The 24,539-nt window shown below is 41.3% G+C and overlaps 1 protein-coding gene across 5 annotated transcripts in view; it reads left to right on the top strand.

The window, feature by feature from the left end:
* Positions 1 to 23,032, top strand: part of LOC119218173 (VPS10 domain-containing receptor SorCS1) — a 130,666-nt gene extending 107,634 nt beyond the window's left edge. Inside the window, exons 12-28 of one of the 5 annotated variants that reach the window (XM_037472387.2) lie at positions 2,081 to 2,157; positions 2,854 to 2,945; positions 3,264 to 3,371; positions 5,394 to 5,511; positions 7,608 to 7,741; positions 9,219 to 9,332; positions 10,433 to 10,604; positions 11,834 to 12,020; positions 12,548 to 12,678; positions 14,002 to 14,128; positions 14,622 to 14,734; positions 16,066 to 16,200; positions 17,886 to 17,985; positions 18,757 to 18,862; positions 19,355 to 19,512; positions 19,628 to 19,672; positions 20,413 to 23,032. In XM_037472387.2, the coding sequence (XP_037328284.2) occupies positions 2,081 to 2,157; positions 2,854 to 2,945; positions 3,264 to 3,371; positions 5,394 to 5,511; positions 7,608 to 7,741; positions 9,219 to 9,332; positions 10,433 to 10,604; positions 11,834 to 12,020; positions 12,548 to 12,678; positions 14,002 to 14,128; positions 14,622 to 14,734; positions 16,066 to 16,200; positions 17,886 to 17,985; positions 18,757 to 18,862; positions 19,355 to 19,512; positions 19,628 to 19,662 (1,907 nt within the window). In that variant the 3' untranslated portion in view covers positions 19,663 to 19,672; positions 20,413 to 23,032. Of the gene's footprint in view, positions 1 to 2,080; positions 2,158 to 2,853; positions 2,946 to 3,263; positions 3,372 to 5,393; positions 5,512 to 7,607; positions 7,742 to 9,218; positions 9,333 to 10,432; positions 10,605 to 11,833; positions 12,021 to 12,547; positions 12,679 to 14,001; positions 14,129 to 14,621; positions 14,735 to 16,065; positions 16,201 to 17,885; positions 17,986 to 18,756; positions 18,863 to 19,354; positions 19,513 to 19,627; positions 19,673 to 20,412 lie in introns of those variants that run through there. The other 4 variants (XR_005120352.2, XR_005120353.2, XM_037472386.2 and 1 more) reach the window with 4 other exon arrangements.
* Positions 23,033 to 24,539: the final 1,507 nt, after the last annotated feature.

Genomic DNA, 24,539 nt, shown 5'->3' with positions numbered 1-24,539 from the left:
ACAAGTCAGATAAAGAAAGATAATTTATTACGTTCATTATTAATACATGATAGGTGATGAAAAATTCTTCAGAGTCTCAGGGAGATAATAGGGGGCTGCTCGCCTTGATCAGCAGCAGGATAACCCCCTGCGTGGAGTCCACACCTGGTGTTGATGGTGGCTGATGAGGTGGATACAATGCCGAGTTGATGAAGCGCTAGAGCACATGTGTGGAACTTGTGGCCCGCGGGCCAAATCCGGCCACAGAACGGTTTGGACGCTTTTGATCAAAGTGGGCACTGTCTGGCACAGACCAGGAATGAGTTCGACACCCCTGCGCTATAGCTTCATGGATTTAGGATTCCCAAAATGGCCAGTAGCTTTAAAACTGAGCCCGCTATAGCCTCTTAAAGACAGCACTGTACTCGTGATCACTAGCTAATCTGTTTGTCTTCATCCAGCCACTGGATTTATTTAGCTCACTCCTCTGCTTTGAACATTTCAGCGCCACAATGTTTCCAATATAGAACTGCAGCTCTTAATGTCGCTTTGAAGAATGCTCTTTACTTCTGCTTCTAATAGTCGGACATCTGATAACCTGCACGTGTCACCTGACCAAAGGGGCAAATGACAGAACAAAACAGTGTCCGACCCTCAATGAAGCTCTTTTATTGTTCCTTATAACACAGGCAAGGAAACAAATACTCAGTGGAGGGAAAACCATTAAATGGAGGAACATGAGATCAGGAGCACCTTTGGGTGAATTTACACCTCAGCGATATTTACTCCTGCACGGACCGGCACTGTCAATACAACACGTCCCTGCACACCTCGGCTGTCTGGACCTTTGTGGAACATTGAGAATGAAACATGTTTCAGGGATGGGAGATTAAAACAATTTACTGATCTAGTTTGAGGTCTGCCGTAATGCATGCTATGAAATGGCAAAAAACAAAAAGAGCTAGAGGTAATCTGCTGTTATCACCTTGTAAAATATCCAACCCTCTGAGTCTAACCAACCCTCTGAGTCTTATTGTGGCTTTGCCTCTCATTTGAGATGCTGATAAAGGGAAAGCTGCAGGTCCCCATTGACGGGGTGCACAAAGAATTTAAACAAAACTAACTAATTGGGGAAGAATTCGTCTGAGCAGTTGGTGGCTTGAAGTGCACATTTTCAGACTTGTTTTTAAATGTTAACATCTACTGACAACACAAGCAAATAGCAAAGGATCACCGAGGCACACAGAGAACATCACACCCTGTGCTTTGAGAGGGGGTTTTGAGGATTACGCAACGTCCTAATGTCCTTCTCCTGCAGGTTAAGCGCTCGATCCTGCTGTGATTTGGCTCCACTCAGTATTGGCATTACATACATTACATGTCATTTAGCTGACGCTTTTATCCAAAGCGACTTACAATAGGTGCATTTCAACCATGAGGCTAAAAACCCAAAAGAACGAGAAACAAGAAAGTGCAATTTAATCAAATAAGCCAATTTACAACTTGCTAAAAATAACAGCCATTATAAGTACAATTAGTGCTACAATTTGTTTTGTGTTTTTTAGTCAAGGAATAGTCTGAAGAGGTGTGTCTTTAGTTTGCGGCAGAAGATGTAAAGGCTCTCTGCAGTCCTGATGTCATCAGAGAGTTCATTCCACCATTTAGGAGCCAGGACAGCCATGTGATCTTGACAGTGATCTTGTTATGGTTAGGGTATTCACAGGGACAACCAGGCCTCTGAAACACTTACACTACTTTCCAGCTTTGCGTTTAACCACCTGGCACAAATTACAGGCTAAATTAAACCAATTACAGCAGTGTGCAAAGCATTAGGAAAGCTTGTCTTAATGTGCTGAAAGACGAATACAGTAATCTGGATTTATTGGTTAATTCAGGGGTTCGGGTAAATGTCGCACCGCACAGTCGATCTTCTGGAGCTCTGTAATTACAGCTCCAGTCTGCAGCGGCATGCTGAAGCCCCTCGCTTTATTACCACCACTGGTGGGACCGCTTTTTAAAATATTATTTGGGATGCATTTAATCTCTAATCCCAAACACTTACTGTAGTTTGTTGTCTGCCTGTCTGCCGCGTTACCTCCAGGCTCCATCGGCTCAGAGCTGACCAGCACCAACGTCAGTGTGTTCGTCGCCTCGGATGCAGGAAACACATGGAGACAGGTGAGGCTGCTTTTTGACTGTAATTATACTGATGGTACTGCCATACACTGCCATCTTCAATATTTACATAGTATTTACCACGAGGGGCATTGCCCAACCAATGTTTTTTAACAAGTGAGACATGGCAAGAATTCAGCATGAATTGTGATTTCTCTTCACTCTTCAAGCCGCAACCTAAACAACTTTGATTAACAACAACAGCCATGTTTGTTGTTTTTGTGAATAATAATACTTTGGAGGGTGGCTGGAAGGGTTGTCAGTGTTACAGCTACTTTCATTGAAGAAAAGTTGGCAAGCTTTTTATTTGGGTAGGTGAACTGGTTCTCTGACCCCAGCTGTAATTATTCCCATCAGTTAGGCTCATTGTCATTTATCCAATGATGCACAGCCACTCACTAGGAACTTAAACACCCTGGTACGACTAAAAATATCCTCCTTTCTCGCTCGCTGATTTGATCATATAGCTTTTTCACCCTCACACACTAGTCAGAGCTTTTTAAGGTCATTAAATTTCTGAAACGATATGAGTCACCCCCTGCCTGCAGTTCCTCTTACCTCATTAGATCCTGGCACTTTTAATTTTAGGGTTATTATTACTTGATTTGCTTAACTTCTAAATAGTGGGTGGTGTCACACATGTAGACGGAAAAACAAGCTCCTGCAGAATGAGCCCTCTCTTTTCTTCTGTCCCTGCAGATCTTTAACGAGGAGTATGCATTGCTGTATCTCGACCAAGGAGGAGCCTTAGTCGCAATAAGACACACTCCGCTTCCCATCCGACACCTGTGGTGAGTCATCATGACGGAGACGCCATTCGTCACACCGTGACTAATTCCCTCAGAGGAAGCTCTGGGTCTTAAGTTAGTCAAACAAAGGCTTATTAATCTGTCCAGAAACTGGGGGATGATCATATCACAGTAAGAAACCCATCAACCGTGGAGGAATCTTTTCCATTTTTTATTTCTGTGTTTGAAGCCATAATGAGTCTAGTTTGGCTGATGTGTTCACTGAGCAGAGTGCCTTACAATACTCTCCGAGTCATTAGCTTGTTCTCACAGTCGGAGCCGGGTCAGTGCGCCGTGTGCAACATCTGTTTGCGTTCCCAGGTTGAGCTTTGACGAAGGACGCCAGTGGAACAAGTACAGCTTCACCAACACACCTCTGTTTGTAGACGGGGTGCTGGGAGAGCCTGGGGAGGAGACTCTAATCATGACGTGAGTGACAAAGATTTCTCAACGTGAATCAAACAACAACTACAAATAGCCTATGTGTGTATTTCTGTGCGCGTACGTGTGTGTGTGTGTGTGTGTCCTCTCATCTGCCTTAACTGATGCATTGATATCTGAGCTCGGTCAATTAAGCATTGCGGACTTTATGGATGAAAAAGATTTCCCTCAAGGTCTTCCCAACATCAAAACTGTCTGTCTCCGGATTATGATCACAGGAGATCAATGCTTTGGCAGCCAGCGATGGCACGACAGTCCATTTTGAGGAACATGAAGGAAAATGATGACAAAATACCTGAGAAAACTGACAAAAAACTTTGGTCTAAACTTTTGACAGCATTAAAGAGCAGGAAGAGCAGTTAGTATCGTTTCATTCAGCGTGTCCTCAGACACCAGAATCATGAAGATGCCTCTGTTCTCTCACATTTATCAGTAGAATAGCCCAGAGCGGGACTGTGTGCATATGGTAAGCACAGCCCTACTCCCACAGTGCAGCAGAGATTTAGGTCTTTGGGATGTGTCACCAAAGGGTTTGCGCAGCTATTACATCAATGTTTCAAGACACCTGCCATAGATGAGAGACTGACGGTCGGCTCTGCAGGAGACTGGAGGAACAGAGAGAGAGAATAGGAAAATATACAGCAATAGTCTCAACGAGAACCAAATAGAAGTTGGAAAACCAGTGTGGAAAGACAAGTCTGGCAGGTTTGCAGAGAGAAGTTCCACCCGCAACCCCCATCAGTTTTCATAAAACCATAATGCACTGTTTTCTTCAATCAATTTGTTTTCATTTTTACAGTAAGTGCCTGTCATGGCCCGGGACCTGGAGAGCAAATTGATGAATTGATTGTGATAAATAGGTTGGGGTATGAATGGTGAGAGGGGTCAGTGCAGGAAAACACACCCACTGAATTTTGCAAGTTTATCTGTCTCATAACCGTGGCGATTGTTTTTGATCGCTGCATCTAAAATTTGATATTTATTAGGGCCTGAGCCCTAATAAATATCCGCAGCCCTTTTGAGTTCCGAAGAATTATTATTATTTATTTTTTTGCCACTTCAATTGCACTTTTGGGGCCTTTATCATATTCAAAAACTCTTGTTATTTTTAAAATTCAGAAGGAAAAGCTCATTCTTTTGGAAAACACAATCACTTCATCAACAAAACTCACACTTTTATATATTCATTTAATGTTACAAATCTTGTCTTAAGTTCAAATTAAAAAACAGTGTTCAGGTGTAGTATAGAATAGAATAGAACCCCCCAGTCAAAAAATCAGTCAAAAAATGGGCAACCCTATAACTCATATGTAGGGTTGCCCATTTACAACCCTACAACTTATTTGGGGTAAACAGGAATTATTTTTTTATGTTGTCGGCAACAAGTCATACAAATAAGTTTTTACCTAGACCGTATTCTGTCTCTTCAACTACCTCTTTGTACCACTTCCCTCGTTACCATAGAGACGTTGACCCTTAAAGACATTCAACTAACTCAAAGTCCTCAGCTGATTGAGTTTTCCTTCATAATCAGTCACTACCCAAAGCAGCTAACAGCAGTAGCCTGAAGTGGTATGCCCCCCAACATTTTCACCCGTAGCCGTCCCCCAGCAGTGGTTTGTCCAGCGCCGACGGTATATATGGTTTCATGATGACTACAGAAGATGAAACTTTTTAAAAGCCAAATGGCGACTGTATACACAACGTTACACAGGCGTAGGGGTTGTCTTCAACCACAAAATGTTGTGGTCCATTTATTGGGTTGTATCATTAGCAGTGGGCCAATGCACATGTTGTGCTATAGATATAGGAGGATGTAGGATCCACTCATAAACCCCACTGGGTGTGTTCATGGTGGGAAAGGAACATGTCAGTACAACATTGCGGCTCACTGGTGTGCTGAATAAGGAAAGCCTATAGAGCCAGCCTAATCTATATACAGTACATTTAATCCCTCATTATATATATTATCTGTTTTGTATATAACAAGATCGCATGGCTATTTTCCAGGATATTCGGCCATGTAAGTCATCGGTCAGAGTGGCAGCTGGTGAAAATAGACTTCAGGTCCATCTTCAATAGGAGGTGTACGGAGGCGGACTATCAGACGTGGCACCTACACAACCAGGTATAGTACATGCCAGCAAAGAGCTCTTATCACAGTTGTTTGGTGGAGGAATCTCACCTTAAAGCTCAGATGCCGGGACATGTAAATGTTAACAAAACACTTTGTTGAGGAGGCTGTCTGACTCTTTGCTAAAGCAAATCCACACAGTATTTTCTCTGCAAACGTCATAGAAAATAACATAGGCCCCAATGCAAACACTTCATATTACCATCTGCCTCTAACATGGCTTTACTAGCACAATGGCGCTTTCTTCATGTATACATATAGGTTTTCTTTCAATAAACTCCTAATGACTGCTTATTTATTCAGTCAAGACATAATTTCCTGCACTAATAATTATCACTATATGTTTTTTTCTTTGGTGACCTAATGAGGTGGTAATTTTGTGTCAGTGATCAGAATATATTCTCACGCTAAAGTGAGCTCTTGCTCCCAACTCATTCACTAATTTGACACACATTAACCCACACAGGTTCCCCTTAGTAATGTTCCCTACTCTTCACAGTTGTAGTAAATCCATTATAGCACACAACTACTGCAATTAACCCATACCATTGTTAAATCCTGGAGGTCTATTGAATTGCACAGGGTCTATTTCCATTCAGTGTTAGAAGAGTCAGCACACACAAATATCACCTTTATCATTAGATCACTGATGAGATTCTGCACATATGTGTATGAATTTATGAAAAGATATTTTCAAAGCAATTGAATCTTAATATCTCAGTTGACCTCCATTTTATTGAAGTATTGACCCCATCCTTAAGCTTATCTCTCTGCAGATTTTGAAGTGCACTACTAACACATATAGCGTTGTGCTTTGTTTCATATAATAGACCATATTTATTGAATGGTATTGGACAACGACTATTCTTGTGGTACTACAGTGTTACACGTCCTCCAGTAAGCACAGCCAACCCGTTCTCATCACCATCACATACGGGCACTTTGTCTTGCTGCAGCATGGTGGAGCGGTATCGTTCACCAATCAGAGGATCGTTAGATCCTCGGCTCCATTAGTCCAAGTTGATCTTTCCTTGGGAAAGACCAAATTGCTTTTGAATGGATACAAATGTTAGTCCTGGACAGGTGGCCCCTTGCACAATAGCCCCCTACGATCAGTGTATCAATGGACTTAAATAAATAAATGATGTAGTGTTACATCGCCTTGAGAAGCTGGACTAGAAAAGAGAAATACAGATGTTAGATTGAGATGGACATCCGGCTGGAGCCTCAGGCTATGCCTGGCTGCATGGTGAGCGAACTAACCCTGGACATTTCTCAGTTCCCAGAGCACTTATGCAGATTTTTCTGTCTTTCTGCTGATGCTCCAAATGAACCAACACTGAGCCCCAAACATACTTTAAAACTTTCCCAAAACCTCTCAACCTGGCTGGGCCTAAAGCAGAGCCAGAAAGCCTTTAGTTATGATCCCATCCTGTAATTGGTTAAGACACCCATATGCTCAGAGCAGGCTAATGATCAAAATATATAATAAGGAAGATGAGGAGGGTCCAGGCCAATTATAGGACTATCTGACCATATTTAGAGGTACTGCAGATCCTAGTCTGCGGCAAAAATAATCTCAACAAGGCTTCAAAACAGTCCGTTTATTTAAAGTTGAGAACATTTGCAGGAGTTGTGCTATTTGAGCACATGGCCCGTTTTTTTAAGCATCTCACTACTGACACCTAATGCGCAAAAAAAGAAGGTTCTGGCCATGTGAACAAAGCACCAGTGTAGCACGGAAGATGCAGTGTTTTTTGAGAGCGATCTGATTTTCTATTCACTTTTCACACCTAGATTTCAGGCTAAAAATGGATTATTCAATCATGTCAATGTCCTGAAAAAACAAAAAAGAAGAACTGAAGCAGCACAATCTCCAGTGTTACATTTGCAACGCAGGAACATTTGTTGAGTTTAGAACACGATGCAGCATGATGGCGTAAATATTCGCTGAACAGTGATGCAAGGCAACCCAGCTTTTCACAAACACGCTTGGTTGCATTGTGTGAATTATTAATGGTGGCCAGTTACAAAAGCAGCTCATTTTTTAAACTCTCTTCTTCTGGTTCGCTACTGAATTGGGCCTGCAGGGTGAGCCGTGTCTCATGGGAGTGAAAAGAATCTACCGAAAGCTGAAGCCTACGTCCAGGTGCGTTATGGGAAAGACGTACTCTGTTTCGATGACATCGGGCCCCTGTGATTGTACAGAGGCTGACTTTGAATGGTGAGTTTACTTATTTCATCATATCTTCAGTATTCTGTATTTTTGGGGAATATTTGCCTCACTTTTCATTATGTTGACAGTTCTTTTTTTTTATCTCTACCACTTCCCAGTAGCTGTCTATAATATGTGCAGGAAATGATTACATTATCATTTAGCTGATGCTTTTATCCAAAGCGACTTACAGTGCATTATACCAATAAGTTACATTTTTCCTGGGGAGCAATTAGGTGTTAGGTGTCTTGCTCAGGAACACATCATCATGGCACACGGGGCAGTTGGGATTCAAACCACAAACCTTGTGGCTCCCAGCGCACTACACTCCATGCGCCACCATCGCCCCAAATAATGAATGTATATGCGTGCTGGTGGATGTGACCTAAACAGCCTCTGTTGAGTGATGCCATCATGAGAACCTCAAAGAAAGGGGGAACAGAGGGGTTTTGTGAATATTAAACTGAGGGTCTCCCAATACTTACTCCTTTTGCACGCTGCACTATACACCATATTTCCCTCCGGATCCTCCCAGTTCAGAACCCCAAACGTTAACAAGCCATGGCTTAACCATTGATTTTTCTGTGGCACAATAGAAGGCTCAGCTTTCAACTCTTTTCCCATGTCTGAGAGGAGATGACATGAAGAGACCAGTTACTTAAACATATAGCAAATTTATCGCGGCGACTACTAAAATCTTTAGGAAAGGCCTCAATCTAAAAAAGTTGATTGTTTGAAAAACACATTCACCCACTAAATACCAAATGTCTATACAACTACTACTCTGAGGTCTTTGGGCAGTTCAAAAATATTGTGTGTGTATTTGTCGCTGGAAACTAATAAATAATTTCACCCGAATGCAAATGACGACAAGTGACTCTTTCCTTTAAAAGTGTAGATACACATCATTACATTCCGCATCCTGCTTTCTTTCTGGTGTTAATTAAATTATATTAGGGTTGATTTTATTTCCAGCTTTGGACATAAATCTGCGGGTCTCTCGAGTCACGCTGCTCTCGGAATAAGCACCATAAAAAACATAAATCACCAAGCTAATTGCTTTCATTAACAATCCCAACACTTTTGCGTCTGTGTGCATGTCGCACTAATTGGGGCAATCTGTCCCTCTCATTTCGGGGACACAGTGCTCTGCCTACAACAACTTGTAGGTAATGTTTAAAAAGAACCTATTTAAAAGCAAAGAAAAGTCACTGTTACTTCTGTGGACGCAAAACGGTATTCGATTTACATGTATTTTTTTCCCACAATTCTGAAACAACAATATCCACAATGCGAAAGCAACATTTTTCGGCCTGAAATGCATATTTTTCATTAGTTCGTTTTTTTTGGTCAAAATTATTGGTCATTTTAATTAAAGGTACCTGCTACACTGAAAAGATTGTTTCTCATTTTATAATTGTATGAGTGTGATCGGTTTCAGTGCTTCCTCAGTGGATAACTTTATTGTCCACTGTGATTATTACAGTGATTATGGCTACGAGAGACGAACCAATGGAAAGTGCACCCCTGCCTTTTGGTTCCATCCATCAACAATGTCCAGGAGTTGCACCACAGGGATGACATTCCTGAACAGCACCGGGTAAGCACACACCTTCGTGCTATCCAACTTTGAAAAAGATGTTCTTAACCTTTTGCAGAATTTTTGCCTCTTTTTTGGCCTCTGTTCACTTATGACAAAACGCGTAATAACTGACTACTTTGTCTATTTGTGCAATTCCTACGGGAACCTCTGTAAGTGATACAATGTGTGACAATCAGTTGCTTTTTGTTGTGGAAGATTTTCTCATGCAATCAGGAATCAGTTATAAATTGTGAATCAAACTCATTTGGCATCTTCTCCTGGGTTTATATAATGTATTTTCACATATTTTTATTTAACTGCAGTGTAAGGAGAGGAATCCATTTTTGTCAGTTCAGAAACGTGACACATGCAGTAATACTAAACCTTGAATAAACAACTTAGTGTTGGGCATCAAGGCTCAGAAGGCCGAGTCGAGCAAGCAACGTGAAGTTTCCTTCACTTTCCTGGAGCCATCAAGGAATGGGCGGAAACGCACAATGAACAAACTCACCCCGAATGGGTCCTCCACCACAAACTGGGCTTATTGATGAACAGATCATGGAGGCTGTGACTCCTCCCAAAGCGACAGTCAGTATAGAATATGTGCTGCTGGTGAGGGAGCAGTAGGAGCGAGAGGCCTACGAGCCGAGCACGAGGGGATGGTCTTCCTGTCTGAACGTTTGCTATTGCATCATTTGTTTGTTCACTAACGGGTTGTACCGCCGTATATCACATCTTTTGACAACTAATTATTTCACCATATTTTAAAGAAAGTATTTTTCATTGAACCTAACCTAAGTTGTTGTGTCGCTTGTAAGTAACAGAGTTTCCTGTGAAGACAGGGGTTTCTTTTGAAAAAACAAAGTATGAATTGACACACGCTGAAATTGAACCAAATGACAAATGAGATGGAACTCTTAAGATAAGGTGTCACATGCACATATAATTGAAATACTTTGTACTTAGTATGTACATTCTTGTACGTATGACAGTAGATATCTCGGTTACATAATATAGACATCTCCAACATAACCTCAACTCTCTAACCTGTTGATGATGTTTTGATGATGTCTTTTAGCATTGCACATCATCAATATTCTGTCATTTCTCTCCTCCAGCTACAGGAAGTTGGTCTCTAATAACTGCACAGCTGGAGTCAGTGTGGAGTACAAAGCCAAGAGGCAGCAGTGTCCTATCCAAGCCCCCAAAGGTCTCCACCTGGTCACCAGAGAGGGAACGCTGACAGCCACACTGGGCACCAACATCACCTTTCTTGTCTTTTTGGAGGAGGTAAGCTGTTTTCTGTTCTTGTCACAAGTTCAAATGAACACCAGGTTCTTACATCCACAATGTAAATGTGAGTTTAGAGACTGACATTTGGAATGCAGTATTTCCTATAATCAGACTGGCTCATCCAAGTGACACTTACACCAGAGGCCCTTTGACATTATCCTCTTCAACTCTGACATGGAGTTCACACACCTACTGGCAATGTTCGAGTCACCAATAACCTAACCCCATTAGCATGTGTTTGGACTGTGGGAGGAAGCCCAAGTACCCAGAGAAAGCCCACGCAGACACGGGGAGAACATGCAGACTCCACACAGAAAGGCCACTGGGTGGATTAGAACCCAGGACCTTCTTTCTGTGAGCCACTGTGTTGGGTTATCGTTGTTTGAGTTATTCATTTGAAAATGTAAAGCTGAGCTGATAATCCTGCTTATAAATACGTGCTCTTCTTGCATCACTGACCATGGATGTGCTAAGAGAGCTAGAGACTGGGCCATCTCTCACTCTTGCTGCTGAAAAGAAATTAATAATCTCCTGTGGCCCATAGATCGTTTCCCCCATCGGCCGCTCTAATGACAGAGAGGGCTCTAACCCATTTGAGACTCCAACTGAAAAGGGTTGTCTCTCTTTATATTATGGGTTTTTCTTTTCATTCATTACCTTTTTTTATTTATAAAGCATCATTTTGCAGTTTTTTTATAATACCTGCAATTATCTGCTCCCTCACTTTCTGAAAGAACTTTATTCATAATAAATGAGACAGTAAAATTAGTCTGACAGAAATGATATCCTATCCTGAAGCAAATGACACAAAACAATACAAAACAGATCATTGAATGTATCAGACTTAATATTTATGGCACGTTCTGTTGGCCAAATGACAAATTCTATGATTGGTATGGCATGCCTGATTGGTTAGGGTAAGAATATCAGAGAAAGCCAGTATGAAGCAGAGGAGGATGGGTAATGCATTCACAATAATGCAAAGAAAATATTTGGTCCTGGTTCCTCAAGTTTATCGATTTCGCTCAGAAGGCATTACACATTTTTATTAGCTAAGATAAGTCGTGAGTTTGCAAATTAATTCAGTAAATAAATCAGACACTGTCCCCCCCAGTTTAGACGTTATGTTGAGCAGGACCTCAGGGAGAGGACAGAGTACTCTGAGCCCCTCCGTGAGAGACAACAGGGCAAAGCTGCACAGTCCCTGAGAGTGTTTGCCTGTGCAGGGCGACGGAGCGAGGACAAGCATCACGCTGGACTTTGGAGACGGCCAGGCTCTGACATACTCCAACGTGAGCTCCATCGAGGACGGAATCAAACACATCTACAAGGCTGTGGGAATCTACCGGGTGACTGCCACCGGGGAGAACAGCCTCGGCTCAGAGGCTGTCACGCTCTACCTGCACGTAACATGTGAGAGGCTGAGGGGATTTCTGAGATTTGTATTCTAAATGTGCATATGTATTTATTTAGATAGGAGAATCTCCATTTTTTTCCGCTCATGCTTGGGGCTCTTTCAGCTTTCCACTTAAAAGCTTTCTTAAAAGCTTTCACCTCACAGAACAGGCTCGTCTTCCATAAGCACACAGACAAGTGGGATGGAACAAATCGCATTACACTTCCACTCAAACCGCGGCGCAATCTGCTGACCGCTCCTGGCTTGTTCGGGGGTGACAGATGTAACAGAGCTGATGTATTGATCCGGAAGCATCGTTGCTTCCACCAATCTGTCGATCCTACGTGCCGGCTGAACAAATAGAGCCAATTTAGGCACCGGGTGAAAAATAACACACATATGGCAGCCAACAGTCCAAGTACGGAGCTCAACTTTCCCCGACTGAAAACCCACATTTATTTGTCGAAGGAAGAAAAAGCCGTTCTGTCCTTTTTTTGTCCATATTTCTGCATTCACTCTGTAATGAACGTGTGTGTCTGAGTAGGTCAGCTGGAGTACATCCATCTCTCGGCTCCCTTTGTGGCCGTGAGGAATAAGGAAGTGAACCTGACTGCTGTCCTGTGGCCCAGCCAAGTGGGAACAGTCACCTACATCTGGTGGATTGGAAACACGGAGGTACACTCAAGCTCCCCCCCCCCCCCCCCCCATTTGTAATTAAGCAGTGTGCTGACTCTTCTGCTGCGAAAGTGGAGCATCATTATTTTGTTCGCCTAGGCTGCACACATGGTTGCATTGTGGGCATGCTGACATATCAGAGACACACCGATTACTGACAGCCAGTGAAGTGCATCTCTCACTCTTTCTTCTTGCCAGGCTAAGCAGATCGATCCCACGCAGTTAAAAGCTTTTAATGCACCTTAGTAGTATCTTGTCATGCAGATAGTTTGGACTTGATCCGCGTAGATTAAAGGATCAGCAATAAAATGTAGGATTTGTGTCATTATATTCAAAAGGTCACATCTGAATATCAGATAGTGGATTATGATTTCAGCTCTATTAGTGTCATATCAGCTTAAATAACAGTTCATTGTTATTACAACATATATATAACAATGGGAGGTTATGCTCATTGAATTTTTCCCTTGGCTCTGTGTGAATGGTTGTCTTTGTGTGTAGGGATCTCTTCCCTTTAGTTTGGTCTTGCACATTGCTGTAATTGTAAGTCGCTTTGGATAAAAGCGTCAGCTAAATGACACAAATGTTCCTTCACTGGCCCGCTTTTTTCAGTTTGTGCTATCATCAATAATCTATTTTAAAGGAAATGATAAAAGATCTCTTTAATCAATATGAAAATATTTCTATTCAAATAGTAATATATCTGTGGTAGAAATGTGGTAGTTTTATATTGGGATTGGAGCAGCAATTTGAGCTTGTACAAAGAATTAGGGTTTCTGTTATATAATATTATCATATATCCTATAATATTTATATATAATATAATATTTGGATCATCATTGCTCATTATGTAATGAATAAACCACAAATTGGGAGTTACTTTAATGCCTAATTCAATTCCTCTGAAACCTGCTCACATTGTGTGAGAAAATATATATATTTTTAATCTGAATAAATTAACCCTTTAAAATGTTTTAAAAGGTGAGGTTCTATAACTTTATAACACTGAGATTATTCCGACATTTACACAACTCCATCTTGTACAACAGGTGCGCTGGAAGCCCTTTGTGTACAAATGGGACACTTACTACTTGTCTTCATAATTGTTGTAATGGTTGTTCTCATGTGTTTTTTCAACACCATCAGTGGCCTACGAACAGAAACGTATCAGTTAGTATTAGTAGTTGTAATAAAACACAACATTACGAGGAGCTGTTTGATGAACAATTGGAGATTGTCTGTGTGCTTAAGAGTGTGTGAATAACAGCAGTGTCCCTGGCCCAAACCCTACCTCCTCTACCTGTCTTTCTCTTTGTCCCCCAGCAGCCAGTAATCACCCTGGAGGGTAGCATGGCGTGCACGTTCCCCCGGGAAGGCGTAAGTACAGTCACAGTGCAGGTGTCTGCAGGGAGTACTGTTCTGCAGGACCGAAAAAACATCGCCATCCATGGTGAGTCAGCTCTGAGACTCAATCTGCTCTGTGTTCTTTGCACTAACACGATATCTCATCACACCGATAGATCTGAACTTCTTCATTGGTCCAAACATATCGGTTATATTGTATTTCTCAAGTTTGTTTGACCTCCTTTTCTACATAGGCTTTGTCCTTCTTTGTACAACTTCCTCTTGTCCCGTCACAATAACTACCACCATGCAGAAATTATATACCTAGATATATAAAATGGATGAACTGATGGCTCATGAACAGCTTGTCTGATGGTCTGATCTCTCATGGCTTTGCTATACAAGTGGTACTGTGGCCATTACATGACACCTGAAACGGAACAACGATAATGAGACTTCAGTCGCAATAATCAACAGAATATTCCTCTCTGCGGTGCCATATTTCCATGCACATGATCTGAATCTAAAGGCTGAACTCTGGATGTATTGACAGATGAGGAGTAAAGGCAGCTTACACACATTTACTGCTCACCCCGCAGAATATTTCCGCTCTCATCTGCTTGCCTTTTCACCAAACCTGGACGACCACAACCCTGATATTGCAGAATGGAGGCTGGATGTGAGCAGAGTCATCAAGAACGCTCTGATCCAGGTAAAGCTCTCTCAGGTCTTTTCATAGAATCCGTTGCTTTGGTCCGGTAAATGCTGTCAGCGCTCGACTAGACCACTAACGTGCCATTAGGCCAGCGTGACCTCTCTCAGGCTTCAAGATATCTTTGTGACTGTTATGATGATAAATGACAAGGCAAGGCGAGAGGACAGGGGGAAATACAGTTCAAGAGCACGCTGATTGCAGTGGATCACACTCTGTGGGAGTTCAGGGTCATGTGGTAACAAGGTTGTGGATGTTGAACAGGAGAATAAATATCAGGATGTGCCTAATGTGTTCTCCACTGACCTGAGAGGACGCTCAGAGTGGCCTGGCAAGTGTAAGACATGAACCCACACATGCCATGTCAGGTACACATTTTGCATTGTGACTTCTATTTCCTTGCAGCCAGCATTCTACTCCTTGCATCATATATTTCACACTTTTTGATGCCGCCAAATCAAAATCGATGCCAGAAATAAACCTGACTGTTCTGACTTCAGTGAACATGTCTGCTTTGTTATTTTTTATAGACATCATTTTTCCATGACATCCCCAGCCTGCAAGGCAGAACACACATCAACAAAGAACAGAAAATATAACACGGTTCCTCACCTCAGTCAGTGAGCTGGGACAGGAAGTAGAGGATCCAATGACACACTGTCCTTTTGTCATGGCAGAACAAGTAAAACATCCACATGTATGCATCAAGCTAGACAGTTCAGCTACATGATGCAGCTAATGACGTTTATGAATATGGTTGGTAGGGTATAGTACGGTTAGTAAATGTGCTGATTGTCTACTTCCAGGGAAAACTGACCTAAAATTAGGTTAATGTTGTAGATTAGAACAAAACTACTCGTAAAACATCACAGTCTGGCACATCGCTACCATCATGCTGCCTTCTGCTTTCACATGGGACACTAACGGCACGGTCTTGGGGGAGACATCGTGTTCGATTGACATTTTTTTTACAAGATATGTTTCAACAAATAATAAGTGAGTATTTCATTCAAAAAGATTGATTTTGTTTGAATCCAAAAAATTTACAGCTTTACTAAATATTGTTTTATGTTTATTTTAAACACAATGTCTTGTGTTAAATAATAAATCCAAAATGATAGAATAATTCAAATGGATAACATCTCTTTTCTATTTTGAGAACCTTGAAACAAAAGAAATCTCACAGAACTTGCTACAATAATTAAAGTCCAAAATTGGCAAAAATGTAATGTAAAAGTTCCAGTAAAGACAGACATAAATCAAAGACAGCATTTCATGGCAGACTATGCTGGATGAATGGGTCCACTTTTCGTTTTTGTATTCCTCTCCAGGCCACAGGAGTAAGAGAGAACCAGCTGCTGGTCACCCTCCTCCCAGGTCTCCCCACAGCAGCAGAGTTCTTTCTTCTCCCGGACAAGCAGCTAACTGAAGGAAAAGCAGAGAAGGGCTCTGCTCGTTTGGATCAGGTGAGCCTGTCAGCCCACTTGTGCCTGTGGAAGGATTCCACCTCATTGTCCTTGTTAGAGTTCCTTTCTCTGTCTTAGTGAATCACGGGCTGATCCTTTTCCCCAGCAGCAGTTTGGCCAGTAATTGCTCTCTGAAATGGAAACCAGAGTTAAATTTCTCCTTTCTCCACCAGGTGTCAGTATCTATCTACTGAAGCATGTCCAGGTGTTTCAGAGGGTCTAATTTGAGAATACGCCTGAGGCATCTCTGCAATAGACTCATCTATAAACCTGACAAGTAGTAGCAAGTTATCAGGGGGAACAGCTTTTAAGCTCCCTCAAGTCCCATCCTGTGGGTGTTTGGGAGGGTTTGGGGGGGCTGGCCAAAGTCCCGATCCCATAAGAGCCAGAAAAAGAAATTGTCATGCTAGATTGGTTCACTAAATCACCGACCTATCAAGATGGACCAAATTAGCTCTGAGTCTCGCTAATAGATAATGACTGATTATATCGTTGGATGTGCTCTCCGTGGGAAGAATACCACGGGCATGTGTAGAGAAGGAAACTGGGAAGGAAATCAATCTGATTTCCCTTGTCCCTCCGCGCTCACACCTGGACGATCCTCTCTCCTCCATAAATCCTCACTGGCATGTTAAAAGTGTGACAGCACACTGCTTATTAGAATGTAGAACGGATTTACGGATCCTGGTATGCAGTGGGAAAAAGTCATTGGTATAGGAAATGCTAAATTTATACTTAAGAAGTATAAAGGGGATAATTAAGTGCTACAGAAATGACTAGTCATTTGGTAAATGAGGCAGATGAGATAAATGAAGCCTCTGCAGAGCAAAAACTCGGATCTGCAGGGAGAAAATAATATATAGTTTGCTTTATGTAGTCTCTATGCAGAGTATAAGAAAGATCTGTGTGGGGAAATAGATTGAGACTGTGGGTCAGCGGTAATCGGCCCGATTTGTATCAAACTTGGACGTTCTCAGTCCAAAAGGTTACTTGGCAGCCTGGAAGGAGCTCACGTGAGGCTTGGTCCTGTATGCATTATGCAGCACAGTGGAAAGGTCCCATGGACTAAGACGCTTACGTGAACAGGACAGCACAGATGGGTTGTTTCTCTCATACGAGTAGTACAGTTAAGTATTACCGTCATAATGTTCAGTGTCTAAAGTGCATCACAAGGGTAATTTGTGTGCTCTGCAGAATAAACTGTTTAGCCCAATATCTTGTCTTTTCCCTGTGGTGCGTAACATGATTTGGTCATGTCTCAAGCTGTTTTGAAGGGTTTTGGATGCAGCAAAACGGGAACACAATACAAAAGTTATGCTGCTCTTTGTGCCACAAGTTAATGAGAGGAAAATACGCTAATGTTGTGTTAAGATCTGTTTGTGCTGCCTACGAGTGACCAGCTAAACCTTTATAAAGCTTTATTCAGGCTCAGCATGTATCTCAGCTTTTGGAAGTACTGTCAAGGGCGAGGGATATCTGGGCTCAATTATTTTCCAGTCTGACATTATAGAAGTAGGATCTGTGTATGATTGATCAGGACAACAAACCGATTGCTCTGAAATGTCAGAAGAGAGTTATTAAATGATGAGTTCCAACGACAGCTCGATGAGACTGAGGTTTAATAATCTTGGCAATGACTTTACTTAATAAAAATCTAAAAATGAAACTATTTTGTTTCTCCACAGCTCTCAGAGGTTCTGCTCAGCGCCTTAAATCAAAACCTTGTCCAGTTCATGTTGCGGCCGGGGGTGCAAGTCACCGTGTACGCAGCACACCTATCAGCAGGTAATCAAGCAGTGCTCCCCAGCCGGGCCTTATGGATCCTGTAGTAAGTAGGACAGGATAACGCATGCAGACCATCAGGAGACCTAAATACACTGGCCTATGGAAGCTGACAATGTGCACCAACGCATTAAAATGTTCCACATATGTATATGTTATTTGAGAAAAAACTTATTCTAGTCTAATTAAAAAGGAAATAATTCAATGTTTGACTTCACATACCAAATGGCCTTTCCATAAGCATTTTAAGAACAAGCGTCAAACACGACAGTCACTATTTAATTTTGTACATGAAATTGAAAATTGAAATGAAATTTGAAATATGACTCGTTTGGGCCACATTTATCAAGTGCAATTTAACAACCGTTTGAAAAAGAAACCACATTGTACATAGAAGATATACATATGTGGATAAGTGTAATGCTGTTAGGAAATTACTTTTACATCATGTCCTTAGTTTACATCGAGTCCTTCCATATTGGACATTCAAGTATATCATTTTTTTTGCTCCCTCCGTTGACTAATATCCTTGAGTGTGATTGGCTCCCTCCATGTAGCTACACAGAGACATTCAGAGAGGGAGCATCGTTACAATTATGTCTGCTTTTTCATATAAAGTCCATAATATTGTATTCCAAAATGATTGATTAATGATTAAATAGGTCTAAAAGATGCTGTTGGCTGCTCATAGTTTTGTTTAGCCAGGTGGAAATGCAGGTAGTGTCGGAGTGTCTAATTGCTTACACTCTGGCTCTTGTCATCCTGTCCCTGCAGCGCCTCTAGTGGACACCGGCGAGAACCACAGTGGCTCTGCCATGCTAATGCTGTTATCAGTGGCGGTCGTAGGTTTAGCTGTATTTGTCATCTACAAATTCAAGAGGTAAAGAGTTCAAGAAATGTTGTGTGTATATAGTCGTCGTGCTGTACGTGCTAGGGAGATGGTGAAAGGTGTCATGGCGTCCCAAGGTTTGAGGTCCTTCTGTCAGGTCGTCCTTTGCTAAATAAATGTCAGTCAGGCTTCAGCCGCTATCAATAACAAGCCCTTTGAACGTGGCCAGTTGACCTTTCAGAAATGTTAGATAATTATGTAGTGTAGTTTCAAAGGAAAAGGGCATGAAGGATCATGAAGATGTACAGAGACAATGCAAAAAGTCGGCTTTTTAGACTTAACATTTTGTACTTTTGTACTTTTGGCAGTAAAAACTGATTAACGTTCATGTGTGCTTCATCATAATATCAAACGTTACAAACAAGTCGGGAGAATAAGAAACGTTGTGTGGTTGCAGATGGCTCCTGTAGTTGTGTCCTTGCTCTCTTTGTCTTAGTTAGGCTGCTGTCTATCCGTTTGCCTCACTATAAATCTTTCCTCAAGGAAGATCCCAGGCCTCAACGTCTATGCGCAGATGCAGAACGAAAAAGAACAAGAAATGATGAGTCCAGCTAATCCAACAGAGGGCACAGCCAGCTCGCAGCGGGAGTTGGTGCATTCTTTGGAGGATCTGGACTCAGAGTTGAACTCCCGGCCCATAGGTAGACATGCACACTGCCTTGCTTTTCCAGTGGGTTTCGTCCATTGCTTATTTCACACCATTGTGCCTGTGATTTCATAGGACTCATCCTGTGCTTTTTGTTGTGTGTTTCTCAGAAATGGGGTCCGGTCATGGGGTGAATGACAGCTAAGCACAAATGAGTATGATGATAAAAAAACTGCTGCTTCTCATTGATCCCCTCAGTTCCTCTAATCAACTGAGGATACAGATGAGTGACAAATAAGTTGAAAAAAGGGAAATACTTAGCTCCAAAGTCCCCACTGGTCTAACGCTGGGTTGAGATCTGATGCTGTACAGGCATCTTACATGATCAATTGTTTTCATATGCATTCAAGCATTTAGTAAATCTTTTTGAGCTGTTGTTAAGGACACATTGGCCATTTATTCATCTCATCTGATTAATTGAGGTTCTTCATATAATTTGTCACCCACCTGTATTATTCTCATATGATGTTTGATTGTGTTAGCCTGACGTTACAATCCTAACTTATTAATACATTTCTGAATACAGTCTTTTTCAGGACGAGATAAACTACGCAATATTTGTTGAGCACTATAAATAGGAAATGTAGCATGTATTTACATTTTTAGAGCTAATGCTAGTTAGAGATTGCTTGCAGATATATCTTAACACACTACAATTAACACACTACAACTGAAAACTACTGCTGCTCCATGTTTGCTGGATGTCTAAAAAGTTTTTCAGGTTTTCTTCATGAATATATCTGAAGTGGTGTTTTAAGCATGTTTGGCTGCCCCCACGTGGCCCAAATCTATAAATTCATAAATGCATTTTTAATATTTAGATTTTTGTGTACTGTGAAGCCACCTGGTTGTTTATTTAGCTGGTGTTACAAACTCTTTTTCCTTCTATCCCCAGGGTGTATAAAACCTCATGCACACGTGAAATTCTCCACAGAACTCCCTACGTACGTCGTCTAAGCTCTGGACTGGATTACCACTCCAGCTGCATCTTTTTTATCATTTGGGACATAATGGTTTTGAGCTTTATACCTGTGCATGTTGGACCTTGCTGACACATCCTGTGCTCTGTTCAACCCAGAAGAAACTGTATACAGGTTTTGATTTTCTTTCAACATATGTGCCATAATCCATACAATTTAGATATATTTCAGGGGAAACACCAGCATGATATATAGAAGGTAAAAAATAGAATAACCACATGGTTTTGCCTCATATTCAGAGATCAGCAATAGTGTATTATTTATTCATATGAATATACTCAAGTATGTTATCAAAGTGAATTAGACATTTATTTTGTAAATCATGAATGTCTGTTATAAATTTGTGTACTTTATTAACAAATGTCATACTAAACAGAAAAGCTGTTATGAAATGTGAATAGGGTACTTCAAAGCTTTTTGTCCATTGTTTCATGGAAAGCTGATTAATGGCACAATACACATTTTCTACTGACGTTTCCTTTTTTTCAGGGTTTAAATTATTAACAGAAATACTGTTTGGTTTTCTGTATAAATATAACCTTTCATGTTAATATAAAGCTTCTGGTACTATTCGTAATACAAACAAATTTCTAAAATGTTTTGTGCTTTAGAATTAGTGACCACTCAATGGCTATGATGCTACACTGCACCTTCAGGCTGCAAGTGATCACCTACTAGTATTAAACCATTCAGGAAATGGAGGGCGAAACAGGAGTAACGGGAGAAAAGAATTCCTAAATTATCCGCAGCCCCCTCCCCCTCCTCCCTCCACCCTCCACCCCTCCCCCCCGATCAAAGCCAACGCCCCTTCTGAAGGCAGAGTAGAAATAGAGAGACGGAGGCGTAAAGAGCTTATTGGGACCAAGACACATTGAGAGCGTGCTATTGGACGGAATAAGAAGAAGTTCTTGAATATGTAATGTGCCCAGCCAAGCTCAAGGCTTGGTGACACATTCAGGCTAATGTCCCGACCCGCTCTTGAGTAGCAGCCATCTTCACCCTAGCTCATTAAATCCCAGTGTAGAAGCAGGAGAAGTAGAGCGCAGATGCTACCATGCTACACTGTCCAGCCCGTCGGTACTTTGTGCACTAAATCTGACAGAAGTAACTGCCCGATTAATGCCTTTCAAACCGCTTTAGTTTTCCCTCTTTTTGCTCTATAGAGATGTGCCTATAGAGATGGTGTGGTTTTGTCATCCGCGGATGCGCTTTCCTACAAGTGTTCAGTTGTGGTTGTAGAGACTTTTCCCCAGGAGAGAAACCCACAACACAATCAATAGAGAATGTAACTAGGGTCTTTACAGAGTACTAATGTAGAGACACTTGCAGCACACACTGGCAGCTTTTCCTCCACTGAACACAATGCCAAGGGAAGAGAAGTATACAGCAATTGAATTTAGATGGGATGCAAGTGAATTACCTCATGAGATGTAAGGGGATATCAGGGGAGGACAGACTTCCCATTAATGAAATAATATCAAGGGTTGCAAGTTTAAAAAGAAATCCAATGAGGGTGTTCCCTGGTCGCTCCACAGTGGAAATACTTCAAGAAACTCGTGGAATGTTTACCTGTTCAAACCAGTGCATCACGTAAATCGTTGAGTGGAATGTTGCTTAATGTACAAGATTGGACAATCAACGGAGGAAAGTGGGCCAGGACCTCAGGAGCTTGAAGACTGTGTTCATTTTGAATAAATTAGTTGACTAAACAAATCAATTTGGGTTCGAATGAGTAGACCCGAGTATAATGAGTTTTTTAATTCTGTAAATCAGTCATTATTATTATTATTTGTTCATATCAAGAAAAGAAGCAGGTGCTCTTAACGTCCGCCATGTTTCTACAGTTGCAGAGCCAGATGAGTAGGGGCCCACCCCCACTGCTGAAGAAAAGCGCTATTGCTTGTCTGCCCAATGTTTATTGATAGCGATAGGTCGCATTGAGCCAACTTCAGCGCCGCTCCTCCTTGGGTCCCCAGCAATACACTAAGTGTGAAGGAGATCAGATGAATGGTTCCCAAGATGCACACTCACTGACACTTGTGGACATAAATTTTAGCACTTGAGGGGCGTCCGGCATCGAATTTAACAGCTGGAGGGAGACATGTTGTTGCCTAAAACCTCATACCCAAGGAACCCAAAATGTCATTTGCCAGACCGATCAGGAGGTCTGTGATGATAAGAGCCCCCTCTGACCCTGCTTCTCACGGGGAAAGTACAGTTCACCTCCTGGTTAGTGGGAGCTGTGATGTGACGGCACCTGAAAGCTGAATGTAGATGTGGACTAGCTTTGATCTACTCTTTTTTTCCTCTTCCTCCCTCAGTCATTCTCCCTAACTCCTTCCTCCTGCAGAATTAGCAAGATTATTATTTTTTTAGACAAATATTTATAAAATATTAAAAAAAAGTTTTATTACTGTACAGCTTTTGTATAAGAACAGACGGTGTTGCAATGTTTTTGTTTGATCTCAACTGTGCTTTGTGTAATTGTTTAAGGAATTTCGAATCATATTTATTAAATGGAAAGACGTCTGTTAACTGTGTCCTCATTTTCTTACAATATTTTAATATTTACAGAAGTACAAATAAAATGTATTTGATGAAGTACTATTCAATGTATAATGAAAACAAAACAAGCATGTGTTGGTATTTAATTATATATTTATTTTGTGCTGAAAGAAACTCTTCCAATCACATTTCCACTTTTCATTTGGCTGACACTTTTACCCAAAGCGACTTCCAAGTCCATTCAACCAAGAGGTTACCCAGAACAACACAAATCAAGAAAGCAAAATTTCAAAGTGCTACAACACTTCTAAATGGTTACATATAAAGTCCAGGTATGGTCAGTAGAAGTGTGTAGTTGCAGAGGCTTTCTGCTGTCCTGATGTCATTGGGGAGCTCATTCGGAGTGAGCGTGCAGGGAAATAAGGCCACATTCTGGATATAGACTGGACCTGATTTGTTCGCTGCACTGTGTGCAAATATAAAATGTTTAGACAACCATTGGTAACCAGTGAAGGGAGAGGACTGGCAACCAGTAAAGGGAGCGGACTGCAAACCAGTGAAGGGATGCAGACTGGTAACTAGTGAAAAGAGTGGACTGGTAAACAGTGAAGGTAGGTTGGTCTTTGCAGCTGTGCATTAAGAAATTTAATTGAGTTTCAACTTTTCCAGTTGCAACATCACAGGAATGAATATAGTCCAAGAGAGAAAACATTAGTATCATAAAATGGTCTCTTCTATTAAATTGTACTTTTGGAAGCCTCATTATGTGGATGCTTATACCTTTACTTGGATAACATGTTCTGGGGGTTTTCTTTAACCATATTAAAAGTATTCTACACTTTAGGATTATCATTTCTACTTGAATAGAGACAAAATAGATGTATTTTGTTATTCAAATAATGTAATTTAATTGTTTAATATAAGTATACAGTTCATGCAATCTCATGCATGCACTGAACCCCTTGCCCTGACGGCCTGTCTGTGTGGTTCTGTTATTATTTCCATTGTGACTTCATGTCATATAGTTCATAGATCCGGCCATTATTCCAAAGGATCAACACTTTTCTTCCAGAACAGCCAAATGAGTTTGGAACAGTACCCAAACATTGTGCTTGAATCAAGTGAAGAACCCTTGTTTGTAATAACTCTCACTTAATGACCACTTCCTTCATGAACCGATTCAGACGATGTTGGCTTTCTGGCTGCTTTGTTGTTAGTATTGTTCCATTGAGTTAACAAATCCATGACCTCTGTGTGTGTAATGAATATTTAACCCAGGCTGCTTAACTGTGTATCTATGGAGTTAATTTGGATCCTGTTAAAATGATCTCTGTGCTTGAAAATCCACAAAAGTTTGAATGTTCTCAAAAAGCACTCAGGCATTTTTTGGAAGCTATTCTAGTATTTTATTTAAATTATTCATAGAGAAGTAACATGGGAGAAACTTAAATAATAGCAACAGCAACATGTTACTGAACTACAGAAAGAAAGTACTGCCCTCTCTTTCCCTCCTCTGCCAAAGGTAGTTTGCACCACT

The sequence above is a fragment of the Pungitius pungitius genome, chromosome 9 (genome assembly GCF_949316345.1).
Source record: "Pungitius pungitius chromosome 9, fPunPun2.1, whole genome shotgun sequence".
Classification (NCBI taxonomy): domain Eukaryota; kingdom Metazoa; phylum Chordata; class Actinopteri; order Perciformes; family Gasterosteidae; genus Pungitius; species Pungitius pungitius.
The sequence above is the reverse complement of the archived record's forward strand: the minus strand, read 5'-3'. Positions and strand labels throughout refer to the sequence as shown.